The 19,486-nt window shown below is 71.3% G+C and overlaps 1 protein-coding gene across 2 annotated transcripts; it reads right to left on the minus strand.

Moving 5' to 3' along the window:
• Positions 1 to 399: 399 nt before the first annotated feature.
• On the minus strand, positions 400 to 11,769 carry C3H14orf180 (chromosome 3 C14orf180 homolog). 2 transcript variants are annotated; one of them, XM_058290972.1, is made up of 6 exons: positions 11,621 to 11,769; positions 5,342 to 5,460; positions 3,475 to 3,598; positions 2,409 to 2,444; positions 1,958 to 2,163; positions 400 to 1,105 (listed from the first exon to the last, which is right to left on the minus strand). In XM_058290972.1, the coding sequence occupies exons 2-5, from the start codon at positions 5,444 to 5,446 to the stop codon at positions 1,967 to 1,969; spliced, it is 462 nt and encodes a 153-aa protein (XP_058146955.1). In that variant the 5' UTR covers positions 5,447 to 5,460; positions 11,621 to 11,769; the 3' UTR covers positions 400 to 1,105; positions 1,958 to 1,966. The 2 variants fall into 2 exon arrangements, with proteins under 2 accessions (XP_058146955.1, XP_058146946.1); XM_058290963.2 differs by lacking the exon at positions 11,621 to 11,769 and adding an exon at positions 10,561 to 11,004.
• Positions 11,770 to 19,486: the final 7,717 nt, after the last annotated feature.

A 19,486-nucleotide genomic window follows, 5' to 3' on the forward strand; every position in this document is an offset into this window, starting at 1 on the left:
TTCTGGGTCTGCCTGTCCTCTCTTTAGGTGGCTCCAGGAACTGATCCCGGGACCTTCTGGAGTGGGGTAGAGGTGCTCCATCTCAGCTCCCCAGCTGCTGCGTCTCTTATTGTCTCTCCTCTGTGTCTCTTTGTGTCGCATCATCTTGCTGCAGTAGCTCACCATACGGGCCAGCTCGCCTTCACCAGAAGGCCCCGGAAATTGAACTCGGACCTCCCATAAAGTAGACGGGAGCCCAATCACTTGAGCCACATCCGATCCCAGCTTTTATTTTTTATTTATTTAATTTTATTGTTATTTTTTGAGGTACCAGGGGCCAGGTATTGAATCTAGGACCTTGTATATGGGAAGCTGGCGCTCAACCACTGAGCCACATCGGCTTCCTTGAGTTTTTTAAAAAAAGATTTATTTTTTAATTTATTTCTCTCCCCTCCCTGCTCCCCCCCATTGTCTGTTCTCTGAGTCCATTCACTGTGTGCTCCTCTGTGTCCACTTATATTCTTGTCAGTAGCACCGGGAATCTGTGTTTCTTGTTGTTGTGTCATCTTGCTGTGTCAGCTCTCCATGTGTGCGGCTCCATTCCTGGGCAGGCTGCACTCTCTTTTGTGCTGGGCGGCTCTCCTTATGGGTGCGCTCCTTGCACATGGGGCTCCCCTACATGGGGGACACCCCTGCGTGGCACGGCACTCCTTGTGCACATCAGCACTGCGCATGGGTCAGCTCATCACAGGTCGGGAGGCCCGGGGTTTGAACCCTGGACCTCCCATGTGGTAGGAGGATGCTTTATCAGTTGAGCCAAATCCGCTCCCCCCTGAGTTGGTTTTTTGGTTTGTTCTGCTTATTTGATAGTGTTTTTAGGAGGCACCAGGAACTGAACCCAGGACCTCCCATATGGGAGGCGGGAGCTCAACTGCATGAGCCACTTTTATTTTAAGATTACAAAATAATTGCACACTAGGAAGCAGAAATTGGCTTCTTGTCTTCGGTGTCGGCACCTCTCCATCTTCACGCCGGGTCGGTCGTCACCGCAAAGCCCAGGGGGCCACGACGGCGGGGCGGGGCCTCCGGGGGTGCCGGCTGCTCCGTGCCCAGGGCAGCGCCGAGCCTGGGGGAGCCACGGTGCTTTAGCAGAGCCCCGGCTTCTCCCGCCCACCGGGGCGGGGCAGGCGCTGAGGACGCCACGCTCCCGCTGCCAGCCCCCTCCCCAGGTGCCCACCAGGGCCGGGTGCAGGACCAGCTCCCGGCTCCCCTCCGGCGAGGCTGCCCCCCCCCCCGGGCCCCCCGGCCGAGCTGCAGAGGCCTCAGGGGCTGCAGCCCGCGCGGAGCTGCCTGGGGCCCCAGCGCGGCCCCCCGGCCCCCAGCAGAGCCGGGCGGCCAGGGGCGGTGGCCCTGAGGGGCCGGGGGTCTGGGCTCAGCCCTCGCTGTTCCTCCCTCGCCGCGCCCCCCCAGCCGTCCTCGAGGCCCCCTGCTGAGCGAGGGGGTGGGAGTGGGCGCGGGGGGCCCGGGGTGGGGATGCGGGGCCCCCGTGTGCCTCAGGAGGGGCCTCGAGGGCCCGTGCAGCCCCGGGGGGTGCCCCCCGCCTCGGGGTCCCTGAGGCCCCGGACCCCGAGTCCCAAAGAAGCCGGAGTCACGTTCCCCGAAGCATCCCTCGGGCGCGGGGCGGGGATCCCGTCCCTAAGCGCTTCCAGGGCGAGAGCCGGCCTGGCCCCAGGGACGAGCAGCTGGAGCGCGGGGTCCCTGACTTCCGGTGGCGGAATCCTTTCTCCAGGGAGACCTCTCGGCGGCCCCTCTGTGGAGCAGCGGGGGTCTGTGGGTGGAGTGGGGGCCGGCGCCCGGTCTCCACCACGGGGCGCCCTCTCCGTGCGCCCGCCGCAGCCGCTGCCCCCGTCCTCCCCGGGTCCCGCCAAGTGGTGCTGCCCTGGGCCCTCACCCCGCCCTGGGGCTCGCCGGGCCTGACCTTTGCGCGTCAGTGCGGCCGGAGGCGGTGCCAGCAGGCGAGGGCCGCGCGGCGCAGGTGCAGGGCGAGGGCGCGCAGCCGGGCGCGGAGCTCCTCCAGGGCCAGCGCCACCGGCTCGGCGCGGCTGCAGCACAGGCCCAGCGCCAGGGCCAGCAGGACGCAGGCGCAGAGCCGCAGGGCGCCGCGGGGCGCGGGCCGGACGGGCGCTGGGGGCCGGGGCGGCGGGTCAGGGCGGGGACCCACCCCACGGCGGGGCCGTCCCGGCCGCCGGGCCAGGCCCCCTCGGAGCCCTGTGGGCAGCGGGGGTGGGGCGGGGGTCCCTGGGGGGCCCAGGATAGGGGGACCCTGTCAGGGCAGCCAAGCAGAGGCGGGGGCACACGGGGTGAGGGTGGGGGGGGTCGGTGGTCCGGGCCGTGGCGGTACTGCCGGGGAGCGGGAGGCTGGGGCTTACCTCTGAGGGTGGGGGGCGCCTCCCTGCGGGCGATGTCTGGGAAGGAGAGTGGAGAGGGGGCTCCAGCGGGGGGCGGGGGCCTCCTGCCCCCACGCCCCCGCACACCTGCTTCCCGGGCAGCGGAGAGGCCAGGGCTCGGCTGGGAACCCGGGGTGCGGGCGGCCCCGGGAGCTGGGTGCAGCTGGGGTGGGCAGGGCCAGTGCCCGGCCGCTGGGTGGGGGGGCGCGGCAGGGCCACCGGGCGATGCTGGCGGTGCTGGGAGCCAGTGCGGGCCAAGCAGCGGGCCGGGCAGGGAGTGATCCTCCTGGCGGAAGCAGGGGCGGAGGGAGCCCCTTTCCTGGGGGCTGTGACGGGGTTTCTGAGATGGTCCTGTGACTCTGCCCGCTGATGGCCCTGCCTCCCCGTGAGCGTGGCTGGCACCTGTGCCTTCCTTCTGACCAACGGAATATGGCACAGATGTGACTAAGACCCTAGTTAGTTGATTTTAAGTTCATCCAAAGGGAGAGGCTCTTAGGTGGGCCTGATCTAATCAGACAAACCCTCAAAAGATGATCTCGAGCTCAGAGAGGTTCTGCTGCTGGCCCTGAAAGAGCCGCTCCTGCAGATTTTACAGCTACCGGGAAACTCATTCTTCTACAACTCTGGGAAGTTTTGGAAAAGGACCCCTGGGCCTCAGAGGATTGCTGCCTGAGCAGGTTGAGCTGTGCCTTGGAACTTGAGATAATAAATGCACGTTGCTTGAGGCTACAAAGTTTGTGCAGCTTTTGTTACGCAGCCTGGATGACACATACGGGGCTGAGCCCCAAGGGAAGGGGGGAGGGGCAGGGAGGGCTGGCGGTGCCTCTGGGGGCCCCGGACTGGGCGACACGGGCACCTGAGAGATGGATGCGCAGCGGAGGGGGCTTCAGGGGAGTGGGCACGCGGACGTGTCCCTGCCCGGCGCGGCGGCTCTGCGACTGTCCAGGGGCCGCGGGCCGGGGTCGGGGCTCTCGCCTGCTCAGGGCGGGCAGGCAGCTGGGGCCTCTCCCGACGGCACCCCACCCCGGCCCCCAGGGGCGCCCCTTACAGTGGACAGCCGCCTCCAGGGGCTCCTGGAACCGCACGCGCCGCCTGCTCCCCCGCGGCTCGGCCCTGCGGCCCCCCGGCCGGCTCCGTCTCAGGATCGAGGGGGGGCGCCTGCTGCCCCCGTCCTGGGGGCGGGCGGCAGAGGCAGCGTGAGGGCCCCCGACGCCCCGCACACCTGCTCCCCCACCCAGAGCCCCCCGGCCTCGCGCGGCCCCGCTGCCTCCCCCCCGCCCGGGCCGCGCCCTGCACCATGCCCGCGGCTCCTGTGCCGTATTCGGAGTCATAAACCACCGCAGACGGTGACGGCGGCTCAAATGTCACGGGCGCCGGCGGAGGCTTCACGTCAGCTGCGCCGCCCGGGCTGCGGGCGCGGTCTCAGCAGGGGCGCCGGGCGGGGAGGCCGGGCCCGGGCACCCAGCAGCGCCCACGGGGCACGCCGGGCGCAGGGCCGGGGTCTGGGGGCTGCCAGGTGGGCCCGAGAGCAGGGCAGGAGGCCCCGGTGCCGCTCCTCCCGGAGGGCGCACCTGCCCCACTGCCCTTTCTTCTCTGCCTCAGACGCCAAGGGGGCCACGGGGCGAGGGCAGGGGAGGGGGCGGGGAGCCGGCGGGCAGGGCTGGTCTGGGGATGGGGGATGGGCGCCCCTGGCTCGGGAGCTCGTGCCCGGGCAGTGAGGAGGCCTGGGCTGTGGTGCCGGCCGCTGGCCCCGGCCCCAGGAGCTCGGCGCTCCTTCTCCCTCGGGCGCCACCAGGCTGCACGGCGGGAGGACGGTGCCCGGCAGGTGGACAGCGCCCGGCAGGTGTTGGACACCCCCTGCCTCCCAGCAGGCCCAGGACCCACCTCCCCGCTCTGTCCACCCAGAACATATCTCCCCACTCTGTGCACCCAGGACCCCCTGTGCCCCAGGAACCCCTGTGCCCCAGGACCCCCCCGTGCCCCAGGACCCCCCCATGCACCCACGACCCCCCCATGCCCTAGGACCCCCCCGTGACCCAGGAACCCCTATGCACCCAGGACTCCCCCATGCCCCAGGACCCCCCCCGTGACCCAGGAACCCCCCGTGACCCAGGAACCCCCATGCACACAGGACCCCCCATCCCCAGGACCCCGCATGCACCCAGGACCCCCCGTCCCCAGGACCCCCTGCACCCAGCACCTGCTGTGCCTGTGCCTGCCCCAGCGGCCTCTGAAGCTGCCCCTGCCTGCTGGGACCCCACTTGAGCAGGGGGGAGGGCCTCGCTGCTGCTCCCCGTGCACTGCTTCTCCCGCCCCCCCTTCACCCCACGCGGCCCCCTCGATCTGGACCGCGGCTGCATCGTGGCGGCCCGGGGACGCCCCCTGCGCACCCTGCATCCCGGGCTGCAGAGCCCCGGCCTTGGCACTGCCCTGCTCCAGGACCCGCCATGGCTCCCACCTCCCCCGCCTCCTGCCTGGCCCCCTCCGGTGCCCCCAGGCCTGGCCCACCTGCCCTCCGTGGACTCCCAGGCTGCGCCGCAAGCCAGACCCCCGCTCCCCTGCAGATGCTGCCTTCCGGAGGCTCGCGGGCAGGGGCTCGGCGGGCGGGGGCTCGGCCCCAGGCACCTGGGCTCCTGCTGCCCGCTCAGCGGCCTCCGCCCCCCCAGCCCGCGCCCCCCAGCTCCTGGACCCCTCCCCTGGGATCCCCCCCACTGGGAGCCCCTCCCCTCTGGAACCCCCAGGAGCCCCGCCCACCCACGGGAGCCCCGCCTGCTCCGTGGAGCCCCCCCTGGGAGCCCGGTCCCTTGGAAGTCCCTCCCCGGGAGCCCCCCGCCCACGGGAGTCCCCCGCCCCCGGGAGCCCCCCGCCCCCGGGAGCCCCGCTCCGACGCAGGACCCGTCTCCTGGCAGCCTTACCCTCCCCGGGCCGGGGGCGCCTCCGGGGCCCTCCTTCTCCTTCCTGGCCCGTGGCTGCGTCTGTGGCGAGGAGTCGGGGCTCGGGGTGGGGGCCGCCGTCCTCATTCACCCCACATGGCCTGAGGGGAGCCGAGCTGGTTTGGGGGCGCAGGAGGACAAAGCCTTTTCCTTCCCCCTTCCCGGGAGCCCCAGGCTGGCCACGCTGTGCCCTAAAACCCGCCCCAGCCGGGGTGGGCGGCTCTGCACGCGGGACACTCCTGGGGCGCGCAGCTGGCCCGCTGCCCGGGGGCCTGCGGGGGCCTGAGCTCCGTGCCCCCCGCGGGCGGTGTCCTGAGCACGGCTGAGGCGCCCGCAAACTCTGCTTCCGCAGGAACGGGGGGCTGTGCCCAGTCAGGTGGGGGGCACCACGACAGGCCTGGCACGTGGCAGGAGGGGACACGTGGGCTCCCGGGGCCCTGGCCTCCCCCTCCCTTCACTCCTCCCCCCTCCCCTCCTCCTCCCCCTTTCCCTCCTCCTCCCCCTCTCCCTGTCCCCTTCCCCCTCCCTCTGCCTTTCTCTCTCCTCCCCCTCTCCCTGTCCCCTTCCCCCTCCCTCTGCCTTTCTCTCTCCTCCTCCTCCCCCTGTCCCCTACCCCTCCTCCCATCCCTCCTCCTCTCCCCTTCTTCCCCTCTCCCTCTCCCCGTCCCCACCCCCTCCCTCTTCCTCTGCCCTCCTCTCTCCCCTCCCCCTCCCCCTCCTATCTCTTTTTCCTTCCCTCTCCCTCTCCCCCTCCCCTCCCCCGTCTCCCCCTCCTCTCTCCTGCCTAGCTTTGTCTTGCTCACTGAAGGTGTGAAATGCTACCTGGCTGCTTCAATTTGCGGTTGCCAGGAGGCCCCAGGAGGCCACGTGTCCCCCCCAGCCCTGCCTGTCACCTCCTTCATGGGTCCGTGGCTCTTGAGACCCCCCAGTCCTGGTTGGCACAACCCCCCCCAGTCCTCCCAGGGCGCTGGGGGTGGTGGGGACAGGGGGCCGGAGAGGCGCCTCCTGGGCCCGGAGCTGCGGGCACTGCCCGGCTGGGCCTTCGGGGTCCCCAGGGGGCTGGGTGGCGGGCTGGGTGTCTGGGGGGGCGGGTGCAGGGGAACACACCGCCCTGGGCTCGCCCTGACCCCTGCGCCCCACGCCAGGGGCTTTGGGGGCCCCTGCCTGGGTCCTCAGCATTCCACAGGAGCCTCCTTTCGCTTCCGTCCACACCCCAAGGCCCCTCACCCCGAGGGTGGCGCTTGGGGGGGAGCCAGCCTCGCTCCTCCAGGGACACCCCAAAAGGGCGGCGGCTGCCCGAGGGGCCGCGGCTCAGGGCTGCAGGGGCGGGGCGGGGGTGGGTGGGCCACCTAGCCCCCTCCAGGGCGGCTGCTGGGCCCGCCCGGCCCGCGGCGTAAGCACCCCATGCGAGCAGCGCCCGTGGGTGACGTCTGCGCGGACGTGGGGACGGGCTGGGGATGTCGGCGGCAGGTTCCTCCCGTCGCGGTGCCAAGGATTTTACTGCAGATAGGGTTACAAGGGGCGGGAGGGAGGCGGGGGCACCGCCAGGGCCCGGGGGGGCTGCCCCTGGGGCCACAGTCACCCCTGTGCCCTGGGGAGCCGCAGGGCCGGCGAGGAGGCCCCCGGGGCATCGCCACCTCTGGAGTGCTGGGCAGCGCCCTGGGGGGCCCGGGCAGCCCGTGGATTCCGGGACATTCTGTGACTCAGTTTCCACCCGGATGGCTCCGTAGCGTGGCTGGCCGGGAGGGGGTTGGGGTTGGGGTGCAGCGGAGCCCCCCACGGCCTCCTGGGGCTGGCGGGTCTCTCCGTGGCGGCTCAGCCGGGGGCTGGGGGAGCAGGCCTGGTGGAGGGGGCAGAGGGGCACTGCCTGGCCCGGGGCAGCCCTCGGGGGCAGGGGCTCCTCTCGGGCCATGTGGTCGGGGAGGCCTCCGAGCCCCCGGCCGGTGCCCCCTGGGCTTCGAGCCGAGATGGAGCGCCTTCCGCAGTGGCCGCGCCCCGAAACGGCCGCGTAGCCCACGCGCCCTTCCACTGCCCTCCCTGGGGACAGGAGGGGGCTCTCCTGGGGCCTCCTGCCTTCGGACTCCCCTGAGTCCTGGGCCGCGCTGCTCAGGTTGTACGACCGGGCGCCCCAGCCTGCCCCCGTGCGGCTCAGGGGCACTGCCCGCCAGTAGCCCCTGCCGGGACTTGGGGCGGCCTTTCTCCTCACACCCCGTGGGTGCTCCTCGGCCTCCACCTCCCCCTCCACTGCCAGGACCCAAACCTCCCGTCCTGCTGGAGCGGCACCGGCCCCCCAGGCCTTCCTGGCTGCCCCCCCCAGGCCTTCCTGGCCACCCCCCCCAGGCCTTCCTGGGCCTCCCTGGGCCTCCCTGGGGCTGAGGGACACGCTGGGGGCAGAGGTGCCATGTGGCCCTGAGGGGCCCCCGCTGGGCCGTCCAGGCGCAGACAGGGACATGCTCGATGAGGGGCCAGGGGGGAGGAGAGACCCCCAGGGAGCGAGCCCTGCTGAGGGGCTGGGCCGAGGGTGGGGGCGTCGCAAACGCCCCGTCCTGCCGCCCCCGCAAGCTTCCAGAGCTGCCCCCCCGGCCCCCAGCGCCCTCGGGCCCCTCTCTCTGGAGACCCCGCAGGCCCAGGAGCCCCCTCCTCCAGCGTCTAAGGAGAACTCTGGACCCTCCTGACCGAGCCCGAAGCCTCCGTTTGCCCGTTTGTCGCGTGGGCAACGCCGGCCGCTCTCAGCCTCGCGGCTACACGGATGGGGCACGGCGGCCTTGGGGCGGTGCAGGGGGGCGGCAGGCAGGCTCCCGCACCGCCCCAAGTACCACCTGTGAGCCACCTGTGTGATACCTGAGCGCCACCTGTGCCCTGCCGGAGTGCCACCTGAGTGCCCCATGTGTCCCCGAATGTCCCGTTTCTGTGCCCCCGTGTGCCTGAGCTCCCGTGTCCCCGTGTGCCGAGTGCCCTGTGTCCCTCTGTCCCTGTGTCCCATGTGCCACCTGAGTGATACTTGTGTGTCCCCTGAGCACCTGTGTCCCCAGCATCCCCTGAGCTCCTGTGTCCCCTGCATGTCCCTGTGTCCCCCACGTGGCCCTGAGCACTGCCAGCGCTGTCCTGGGGGAGGACCTGTGCCCTTCCACATGCTGGGCAGTTCCGGGCTGGACGCCCACTCTCTGGGAGGAAACAGGTCCAGGGTGGCGGGAGCCCTGTCCATCCGCCTGCTCCCATGGTGCACGGGGCCTCGGCGGGGCCGGGCCACCCAGGGGTCTTAGAACGCAGACTCGCATCTCCTGGGGAGACAGCGGCCCCCCGTCCCTGACAGGTTGCAGGGCCGATGGCCGGGGCTGGCCCCTCCAGCCTGCTCTCAACTGTGTGATGCGAGCACACGAGTGGGTAGAGTGTGCACATGGGCGTGTTTACATATATGAGCAGGAATATGCACGTATGTGTATGTGTGTGAGCGTGCAGGCGTCCACGTGCCTGTGTGTGCACATGCATATGTGAGTGTGTGTCTGAGAGTGTGCGGGTGTGAGTGTGAACACACATGTGTGTCTGTGGAAGTACGTGTCTGTGTGCATGTAGCGTGATGTCCTGTGTGTGCCTTTGTGTGTGCATGTGAGTCCCCACCTGTTTGCGTGTGTGCACATGTGTAAGTGTGAGGCCTGTGTGCATGTGTGTTCACCCATGTGAGTGTGCACGTATGTGTGTGCGCACATGTGAGCCCTGATGTGCCCATGTGCATACATTCAACTGTGTGCTTGTGCGAGCACACGTGAGTGTGGCTGCTCACCTGTGTACGTGTGCGTGTGCTGGCCCCTCTCCTCCCTCACGGCGGCGCCCCCGGCCGCAGGTGCAGCGGGACGGCCCTGGGCAGCGCCCTGGCCTCTGTTTACCGGCGGCCAGTGGGTGACGGCGGGCCCGGGGCGGGGAGCCGCCTGCCCGCTCGGCCACCTCGGTGGCGGCTCTTAGCACACAGGGGCCAGGTGGGCCTCTGCGCGTCGGGGAGGTGGGCGGCGGCCCCGTGTGCCCAGCAGGAGGTCCTGGGGGCCTGCCACCCTAGGGGCCGCCTGGGCTCTGTCCTCCTTCGGCCCGGGACCTCCCGACCTCGGCTGCCCACTGCCGGGGGGAGGGGCCGGCTGCCTTCCTGGGGGGGGTGGGGAGGGCAGCTCTCAGTGCCGGGGTGGGGGCCCTGGCAGAGACGCGTGTAAGGAGAGGATGCTGGACTCAGGGCCGGCGCGTGACAGATGGCGATAAAGGATGGAAAATAGCTCGGGTGCCAGGCAGGGGCCTGTGCAGTGTCACGGCAGCGCCCGCCGCCCCCTCCCGCCTGGGGGAGCCGCCATCTGGGCGGGGGCCACCCTCTGCTCTGGGAGACACCAAGGGGTCGCCTCGCACTGGCGGGGACTTCTCAGACTCCCCCCTCGCGGATGGGGAGACCGAGGCTGAGAGGGGCGGGGCCACCCGGGGGGGCCCCAGCCTAGGACCCACTGCCAAGGTCACCTGCAGGAGACCCTCCCTGGGGTCCTAGGTCTGGGGCAGACGTCAGAGGCGGGCCCCCCACCCCGTCCCAGCTCCCCCAGGCCGCCTCCAGGGGACCCCCACGTGGGCTCGACAGTGCCGCCTGGCCTGCCCTGGGCTGACGCCTCCCGCCCGCGCCCCCGCCCCGTACCCACCAGCCGGTCACTTGCAGCCATCACAGCTGACCTGCCTCCGCTTCCCCCAGTCCCCGGGCCGGCAGCCCCTGAGAGCCCCCAGAGCCCCCAGCAGGGGTGGGGTGCAGCTCCCGCCTGGCCTGGGGGAGTGGCTCCTCCGCCTCTAACGGGGGGCTCCCACCACTCCGGGCTGCCCTGGGCCCGCACCCCTCCTGCTCCCTGCACGGGCCCCTGTGCACGTGGGACCCGGGGAGTGAGGGGCACAGCTGCCCCCGCCCAGGCGGCCCCGCTGTCCAGCGGCAGCCCCTGCTCTGCAGGCGAGGCCAAGCCCCCCAGGGCGGGAGCCCCAGGGGCCTGTCCCCAGCCACGGGCGCCCCCAGGGCCTCCCTCCCCACAGCTCACACGCTCTCACACGCGCTCACACACACATGCTGATTCACACACAGATGATACAGACTCAACACGTCCACTCCCTCCTACTCTCACGCAGACACGCACACCCGCTCGCACACCTGCTCGCACACCCCTTGCACACGCCTCGCACCACTGCCGGCCCACCTGGCCTCCGCTCCTTCGGGGCTGTGCTCCCCGCTGCGCGGGCCCCTTCATCGCTGTGACGGGCCAGGGCGCTGCGGGCGGGCGGGAGGCGTGCGCCCTGGCAGCGCCCGCAGGTTTCCATTACAACGCTGGCGGCCTCGCTGTCCCGGGGCGCCTGGCACTTGGACCTCCTCCCTGCACCCCTCCGGCCCCCCCCCCAGCTCCTGAGGGCGCGGCCGCAGGTGGAAGGAAGAGGGGCGCAGGAGGGGGCAGCGCGCAGCTGGGGGGCGCAGGGGTGCCTGGCCCTCCCCAGTCACGGCGCGCCTCCCGAGGGAGCGAGGGCGAGCTCGGGGAGGGCCCCCTGGCCTGGCCGTGGTGTGTCTCAAGACCCCCGGGCCCCCTTGCCGCGCACGGGGCGGGGCGCCACGCAGAAGCCCCGCCCTGGAGTGGGAGGCCCCGGCCTGGGCGCCGCGAGCCGGGCGGCACCCTCCAGCGGGCGGACCCTGGGTCCCGACCCCAGCAGCTGGGAGACCTGGCGGCCGCCCTCAGCCCGGGTCCCGTGGGGAACAGGCTCCTTGCCAGCCGCGCGGGTGTTGCAGAGAGCAGGGGTGCTGCGCCCCAGGGGGACGGCGCACGATGGCGCCCGGCTGGCCCCTGGCCCTGGAGCGGAGACCCCGCGTCACAGCGCAGGGTGATTGGACAGTGCCTCGCTGCCCCCTGCCCGTGCCCCTGCACTCAGCTGACCTCAGCCCGACCCCGGCCCTGCGATGGGGCGAGGCCCGAGAACCGGGGCTCCCGGAGGTGCTCTCCTGCGTTGGGAGAAGTCTGGAGGTGCAGGGCGCGGTGGAGACCCCCTCCAGTTGTGGGGGTGAATCGGCTGCATTCCCGCTGCCCCCCACGCGGCCTGCGGGGAGGGTGGCCTTGCACCCCAGGGGGCCTTGGGGTGGCTGAGCGCCCCCCGCGAGGTGCAGAGGGCTGCCCCAGGGGCCTGCCTGCCGGGACGCCCGGGTTGGCCCTGGAAGCCCCCGCCCGGCCCTGCCCCCAGCGCCCCTGCGCCCCGGCCCCTCCTCCACCTGCCCACCTGCGGCGGCCTCTCCGCCCGTGTCCAGCTCCTCCAAGCCCTGGCCGGGCCCCCTGGGGCCCCTCCTTCCCTCGAGGGTGGGCGCTGGGGCGCGGGTCTGGACGTGCTGCCCGCCCCCTCTCGGGGAGCCGCGGGTCATGCTGGCTGCAGCCGGCTGGCCCGGCTGTGCTATAATTACCGCCACCCCCCCCACAGGCAGAAATAGCAGCACCCCCCCAGGAAGGGCCCGTGGGGCCTGTGGACACTGGGGTGGCCGCTGTGCGGCCCTGCCCCGCCCGAGGCGTCCTCCCGGGCCGCGTCTCAGGAGCACCCGGGTTCAGCGCATTCCGGAGCTCTCGGAGAGACCCGCAGGCTGGAATTCAGGGGCAGGACGGGCCGGGCGGCGTGGGGGCCGGGCAGTGTGGGTGCCGGGTGGCGTGGGGGCTGGGCAGTGTGGGTGCCGGGCGGCGTCAGGGCTGGGCGTGGGCGTGGGGGCTGGGGCGGTGTGGGGGCCGGGCAGCGTGGGGGCTGGGCAGTGTGGGTGCCGGGCGGCGTCGGGGCTGGGCACAGGCGTGGGGGCTGGGGCGGCGTCGGGGCTGGGCACAGGCGTGGGGGCTGGGGCGGCGTGGGGGCCGGGCAGCGTGGGCGCTGGGCAGTGTGGGTGCCGGGCGGCGTTGGGGCTGGGCACAGGCGTGGGGGCCGGGCATGGGTGTGGGTCCCAGACGGCGTGGGTGCCGGGTGGGGGCGTGGGGCCGGGTGGCGTGGGGCTGTAGGAGGGGTGACCCCATCAGGCCTCTCCCGCGTGCAGCCCTGAGGCCACGGGGCTCTCCTCTGGGGTCCAGGAGAAAAATGCGGAGGCTGCCCCCGACAGGCCAGCTGAGCCCTGGCCCCCACGGGCAGGAGGGACAGCACACGGGTCAGAGGGGCTGGCGCTCACGGCCGCCCTGCGTGGCAGGACTGGTTTTGCCCCACATTTGTGGATGAGGAAATGGCAGCTCAGAGAGGCCCAGCAACTTGCTGAGGTCACACAGCAGGAGCCTGCCGGCAGTCCCCTCCCTCCGCGTCCCCCTTGGCCGGTGCACGCGGCAGCCCTGCACCCCCTGGTCCGAGCGGCCCCTGCGGCGGCTGCGGGCACTGGCTCCGACCCTGGCCCGTCCCCCTTTGGCGTGTGGGGCCTCTGCCTCTCGGGGCGCCGTCAGAGGAGGCGCTTCTCGCTGGGTGAGGCGAAAGGACCCCGCAGCGCCCAGGGTGCGCTGGACTGGGGCGCGCCTGCCCCTCGGGGACCCTCTGCGCACACGTCAGTGTCAGCCTGCGCCCCACGGCCCGTGGCCTCCCCGCTCTAGGGGGGAGTGGAAGGCGGCTCGGGAGGCTCCGTGGGCCGCGCTCGGGGAGGACGGGGCGGACGCAGGACGCGTGTGGGCGTGGCTGCCAGCAGGTAAAACTTTATTTACAAGCGCACGCCCTGGGGGAGGCCCGGGGTGGGGGACCTGCTGGCGGCACGGCTTCTGGAAGGATCTGGCCCCAGGGCCCAGCCGTCCCAGGTCCCAGGACGCTGTCCCACCTCCGGCCAGCTCCTGGCCTGGTGACCCCTGCCGGGAGAGCGGGCTGCGCCGGGCAGCGGGTGCTCTACCAGCATTCCTGAGGCAGGCGCTGCACCCCTCTGCTGAGCCCCCAGTGCGCCTCCCCCGCCGGCCTCTCAGGGGAGTCCTCGGTCTGGACGGAGCAGCCTCGGGGGTCGGCGGTGGGGGGACAGCACGGGGGAGGGGACCGCGCCTGCCCCTGGCCACGGGGAGCTGGTGGTGCGCGGTGGGCCGGTGCCGCTGCGGGGGAGGACGCTGCCCCTGCCCAGCCCGCTGACCCCGCAGCGCCTCGTCTCTTGGAGCCCCAATCCTGGCCTGTGGGGGTTGCTCAGAGCCCCCCCGCCCCACGGGCTCGTGCGTCCGGCGAGGCTGCTCGCGCACTCCGGGCCCCTCTGTGCTCAGGTGCTGCCGCTCGGGGGCTGGAGCACCCACAGCTGCGCAGTCCTGGGCCTGCGAGGCCCCAGAAAGGGCAGGGAGTGGGCGGGCTCGCGGGGGCTCCGGGCCCTTCCGCCCCTGGCAGCACCGCCCCGGCCGGCTCATGCCGCGGGGGTCCCACGGTGTCAGGTCGCGGGCTGCTGGCTGCGCCTTCCCGCGCTCGGCAGCCCCCCGGCACCTGGCACCCGCGGCGGGACGGCCCTGAGGCCTCGAGCCCGTGTGCGCCTCCGGAACCCTGACGGGAGCTGCTTTCAGCCGCCCCGAGGCCCCCGGAAACTCAAGCCACCTGTGACCTGAAGCCTCGGGCCGGGGGCCGGAGGAGGGACCTGGGCGGCCAAAGTCGAGGTCCAGCGAGGCGAGATGGGTGGGTGAAGCCGGCTCGGGTGAGGCTGGGGGTGGGAGCCCGTGGGGGCAGGGCCCGGGGAGGGGGCTCTGTGCCAGCCAGGATGCGGGGGAGGGCATGGCCAGGAGGGGTCACGGAGGAGCACGGGCAGGGCATCTTGTCAGGGTGGGGGAGGGGGCCGCTGGGGCGGGCTGGGCAGGGAAGTCAGGAGAGGAGCGGGAGGGGGCCTGGGTCAGGGTGCGCCGCCTTCATGGGGCAGAGGTGCGGCAGGAGGCAGTGAGCCTCCTGTCACTGGAGGTAAGCAAGGGGGTGAGCCCGGGCTCCGGGCCCTCTCCAGGGCCCCGTACAAGTCCAGGGGGCTGAGCTGGAGCTGGGCGCGGGGTACAGGGCCTGGCCTTGCGGCGTCTCGGTGCCGTTGTGGACAAGCTGCGCTCTGCTCTTCAGTCTGCCGGCGCCGCCCATTGGGGCCTGCCCGGGGTTGCAGGCTGGACGCGCGGACTTGGGGCCCCCGGCTCTTCCTCCTCAGGCAGAAGTGGGGACCCCTGTGGTTAGACCTTCCAGAGCCCCGGATCCAGAAGACGAGTGCGTGGGGGGCTCGGGGCGCCGGCGGGCTCCAGCCTGATGCGCGGGACGGCCCGGCGCCCCCACAGTGGAGATAATGGGGACCTCTGGGCCCCATTGCGCGCTGACAAACGCGCCTGTTCCCGTTCCTTAAATTATTCATGACTTCCAAGAGGCCGTAAACGTCCTCGGCGCGCCGTAATCATCGTGATAAATTTTATTTATGAAGCCAGCCCCAGCCTGGGGGCCGCCCGCAGCCATGCCGAGGGCAACTGCCTGGGATGGCCATTGTCCTGGCAAGGTCTTGGGGGCGGCTGGAGAGGGCAGGGGGCCGGAGAGGCCGGCGTCTGTGCGGGCCCCGATGGGCGCGCTGGCCTGGGCTCCCGGCCGGGCTGCCCCTCGCTTGCCGCCGCGGAGCCTCGCTCGCCCGACGCCGTGCCGGGTGGCAGCGACGGGGCGTGCGAGCAGCAGGACGTCGTCTCGCGGGTTCAGAGGCCGAGGGTCCCGCGTGCCTCGCCAGGCTGCGCCTCCCTGGGCTCCTGGCCCGGGCTGCCCCTCGTCCACAGGCGTCGCTCCGTCCTCAGGGGCCACGTCGGTTCACGTGGCCTGGTCGCAGGTGCCTCTGCAGGCCCGTTCGCCGCCGGCAGCTCCTCCTCGTTCCCTGGGGAAGGAGAGCCGCGCCCCGTCCTCACGCACCCTTTTTTGGAAGCAGGTCCTCGAGGCGGGACGGCTGGGTGGGCCGTGCGGGACGCGTGCGGGTGGAGCCGAGACGGAGCGAGGCCCCTGGCCGAGGGCTCCCAGACTGCGGGCTCCCCCAGGGGTGCGGGGACCCCTTCCCTGGAGCGCCGACCCCCGGCCCAGGGGGGAAGGCTGTCACTGCCCCGCAGCCCGAGGAAGCTGGGAAGGGACGGCACGCCAGGGCCCCCGCCCCGCGCCCACGGGCTCCTCGCGAGGCCGCGCCCCGTGTCCTTGCCTCTCATCAACTGCCCGGTTGTCCCTACGGCCAAAGGGCTGGAGCGTTCCCCGCCTTCCCGCGTGTGTGGCTCTCCCGGGCAGCGGTGCCTGCTCGGCTGCCCGTGGGATCACATGCGCAGCCAAGGGCACTCAGCGTGTGCCGGGCGTTTGGAGCCAGGCCGGGCAGGGGCGCGGTGGGGCCGGGGCCTCTGGGTGATGCGGGCCTCTGTCCGGCTGGGAAGGGGTCAGGGAGCCGGGCCCAGAATTCACAAGGTGTGCCCCCCATGTGCCCACAGCAGGAGGGGCCGGCCACCAGGTCTGGTGCGGGAGGGTCTGCTGATCAGGCTGCTGGGGCCGCGTTTACGGCCACGGCACTGCGCTCGAGGGGCCGGCAGAGACTAATTAAGGGCCAGACTTTGTATTAAAGGGAAAGTGGAGAATCCTATAAAACCATCTCTAAACGAGGACGCGGCTCTGTCTGCGCAGAGCTGGCTGCAGACGCAGGAAGGAGGTTTATCGCTCACCGTATGATAAAATAATGGCATCATTAAGTTAAAATATCTTCTCCCAGCATTAAAATTAGAGGTGAATTGATTCAGTGGTAAAACAGTCTTATTTTCCTTTTTGGAATTTATTTAGAGCGTTTATGTGGCTTTCTTGATATAACACAGCCTGAAAAGTCACAATGTTTCTTGGTGGGACTTCCCTGCTACTGCGAGGCTGGGTGCTGGGGGGGGAGCCCCAGGCCCCGTGGGGCCTTCCGGCTGAAGGTGTCGGGGGTGCCGAGGCCCGGGGGCTACTTGAGAGGTGTTGAGGGTGGGGGGACGCGAGGACGCCCCTTGGCTGTCCCCTTACCAAGGGCTCGGGACAAGAGGCGAGCCAGCCAGGAGGGTCCCGAAGCTGAGCGGGGGTGAGCTGGGCGGCGAGCGCCCAGGAGGAGGTGGGGAGCGGGGACGGCACAGGGCCTGGCCCAGGACCCCCAGGTGGGGCGGGGCCGGGGGGCTGGGGGCCTCCGTGGACAGAGGTGTTGGCTGCAGAGCGGCCGGGAGGACGGGGAGGACGAGGGCGGGAGCACAGCAGCCACGCACCACGGCCCCCGGCCCGCTGCCGTGTCCACAGGAGGCCCCCACGCCTGCGTGCCCGCGCCCCCAAACCGCGGCCTGCAGCGTGCCGGGCCGGCCTCCCGGCCAGAGCACATCCCCATCACCGGGGCCGCCTCCACGGCCTGGACCTGGGGAGGGAGGGACGCTGGGCTCCCCCGGCCACACCTGTGCTTACTCGGAGTCAGCTGGAGGTGGTCACAAGGGGAGCCTGATTCCAGAGGCCGGGAGCCTGCGTTTCTAGAATGTTCCACGGTGCTGCCGGACCACGGACGAGCCGCGCTTTGAGCAGCGGGTTCGGGGCTGGAGCTGCCTGCCGGCTGCCGAGCCTCTCCAGCCCCCTCCCCAGCCAGCCCCTCTGACCCGGGGGCTCTGTCCATTCTTCGGACGGGGAAAGTTCTGGACGCAGAGGGCTTGGTCGAGTCCCGTCCCTTCTGGGGGCTCCGCGGACGCCCCTCGGTACCAGGCAGGGCGAGCGGCCCCTCGGCTCACGGGCGGGGCGGGCAGGCTGGCCGGGCCCTCGCCGGGGTCTCCGCGCCTTCCCCGCTTGGCCGCGGCTGCTGCAGGACGCGTCTGTAGGCCCGCAGGGTCCCGGCGTGCTGGGAGTGGCCTGGCGGCGAGAGCCGGTGTAAGGAAGCCCCTCGCTCGTTGCGGTGCTGCCTGGCCCCCATCGTGGGGGGCGACGTCCGGGCCCAGAGCCCCCAGGCCCCTCGCAGGCGCGGGGCACGGACGTCCCGGCCGCGCTCGCCCGGGGGCTCAGGCTCTGCTTACAAGAGGCCGTTCCTCCCTCGGGGCCGCGGGAACAGCGGGATCGGGGCCTCCCCCTCTGGGGGGCCGGGCTGTCCCTCTGACGCCGCCCGACCCTCGGCCTGGCTCACGCCCGCTGACGTGGCGTCTTCCGGGATCGCCCCAGCGAGGAGGGGAGGGGTACGCGAGCTGCTCCTCTGCCGGGGCCGGGACAGGGGCCTCAGCGGGTGCGCGGCGGCCGGCACAGACCCGACGAAGCTGCCCTCAAGGCACACGTGGAGCCCACCCTTACACACGCGTGGAGCTGTGGTTTACACACGCGTGGAGCCTGCTGTTTACACACACGTGGAGCCCGCCCTTACACATGCATGGAGCCTGCTGTTCACACACGCGTGGAGCCCGCCCTTACACACGCGTGGAGCCTGCTGTTCACACACGTGTGGAGTTGCCCTTACACACGCGTGGAGCCCGCCCTTACCGACGTGTGGAGCCCGCCCTTACACACGTGTGGAGCCTGCCCTTACACGCTTGGAGCCAGCCCTTACACGTGTGGAGCCCGCCCTTACACACGCGTGGAGCCTGCCCTTTACACACGCGTGGAGCCCGCCCTTACACACGCGTGGAGCCCCTTACACAGGCGTGGAGCCCACCCTTACACACGCGTGGAGCCCCCCCTTACACACGCGTGGAGCCCGCCCTTACACACGCGTGGAGCCCACCCTTACACACACGTGGAGCCCACCGTTACACATGCGTGGAGCCCGCCCTTACACACGCGTGGAGCCCGCCCTTTACACACGCGTGGAGCCCGCCCTTACACATGGAGCCTGCTGTTTACACACGTGTGGAGCCCGCTGTTTACACACGCGTGGAGCCCGCCCTTACACACGCGTGGAGCCCACCCTTACACACGCGTGGAGCCTGTGGTTTACACACACGTGGAGCCCGCTGTTTACACACGCGTGGAGCCCGCCCTTACGCGTGGAGCCCGCCCTTACACACGCGTGGAGCCCACCCTTACACACGCGTGGAGCCTGCTGTTTACACACGCGTGGAGCCCGCCCTTACACACGCGTGGAGCCTGCTGTTTACACACGCGTGGAGCCCGCCCTTACACACACGTGGAGCCTGCTGTTTACACACGCGTGGAGCCTGCTGATTACACACACGTGGAGCCTGCCCTTACACGTGGAGCCTGCTGTTTACACACGCGTGGAGCCCGCCCTTACACACACGTGGAGCCTGCTGTTTACACACGCGTGGAGCCCGCCCTTACACACGCGTGGAGCCCACCGTTACACACGCGTGGAGCCCGCCCTTACACACGCATGGAGCCCGCCCTTACACACGCGTGGAGCCCACCGTTACACACGCGTGGAGCCCGCCCTTACACACGCATGGAGACCACCGTTACACACGCGTGGAGCCCGCCCTTACACACGCGTGGAGCCCGCCCTTACACACGCGTGGAGACCACCGTTACACACGCGTGGAGCCCACCGTTACACACGCGTGGAGCCCGCCCTTACACACGCGTGGAGCCTGCCCTTACACACGCGTGGAGCCTGCTGTTTACACACGCGTGGAGCCCCCTTACACATGTGTGGAGCCCACCGTTACACACGCATGGAGCCTGTGGTTTACACACGCGTGGAGCCCGCCCTTACACACGCGTGGAGCCCGTCCCCTCCACGGCGAGCCCGCTGGGGTCAGCTTCAGGCTGCGTGTCATCGAGGTGACCCGTCACACTTGGGGAGCACAGGCATCGCCCCGAGAAGTAGCTCGAGTTGAAACACCCTCCTCTCCTGGGGCGTCCGTCCTGGTCTTGGAAGGGGCTCGGCCTGCGGGCAGCTCCTCCCCCTCCTGCTGGGACGGGACTGGCCGGCGCCGGCTCACCTGCTGGAGGCCCCACCTGCTGCCCAGCACCGCCAGACCGAGTCCCTGGGGGCCGGGCTGTGCGGCTGGGGGCGCTCCTGGTGGGGGAGGGGCGGCGGTGGGGGCGCTCCTGGGGGGAGGGGCGGCGGTGGGGGGCGTTCCTGGGGGGGTGGGGCGGTGGGGGCGCTCCTCCTGGAGGGAGGTGAGGCCAGGGTCCCCGAGGTCACCACTGCAGGCTGACCCCGGCAGGGGGCTGGGTCCTGGGCAGGGCTGGTGCCTGCGGCCGGGGGGA

This window comes from Dasypus novemcinctus, chromosome 3 (assembly GCF_030445035.2).
Source record: "Dasypus novemcinctus isolate mDasNov1 chromosome 3, mDasNov1.1.hap2, whole genome shotgun sequence".
NCBI lineage: Eukaryota > Metazoa > Chordata > Mammalia > Cingulata > Dasypodidae > Dasypus > Dasypus novemcinctus.

What these genes read in the sequence shown, in the direction of transcription:
- C3H14orf180 (XM_058290972.1), bottom strand. Translation starts at nt 5,446, where the DNA reads ATGAGGACGGCGGCCCCCACCCCGAGCCCCGACTCCTCGCCACAGACG. An exon ending in GCGCCCCCGGCCCGGGGAGG is followed by an intron (nt 3,599 to 5,341) that starts GTAAGGCTGCCA and finishes GCCCGCCCCCAG; the next exon opens with GACGGGGGCAGCAGGCGCCC. An exon ending in GGCGCCCCCCACCCTCAGAG is followed by an intron (nt 2,164 to 2,408) that starts GTAAGCCCCAGC and finishes CCCGGCCCCCAG; the next exon opens with CGCCCGTCCGGCCCGCGCCC.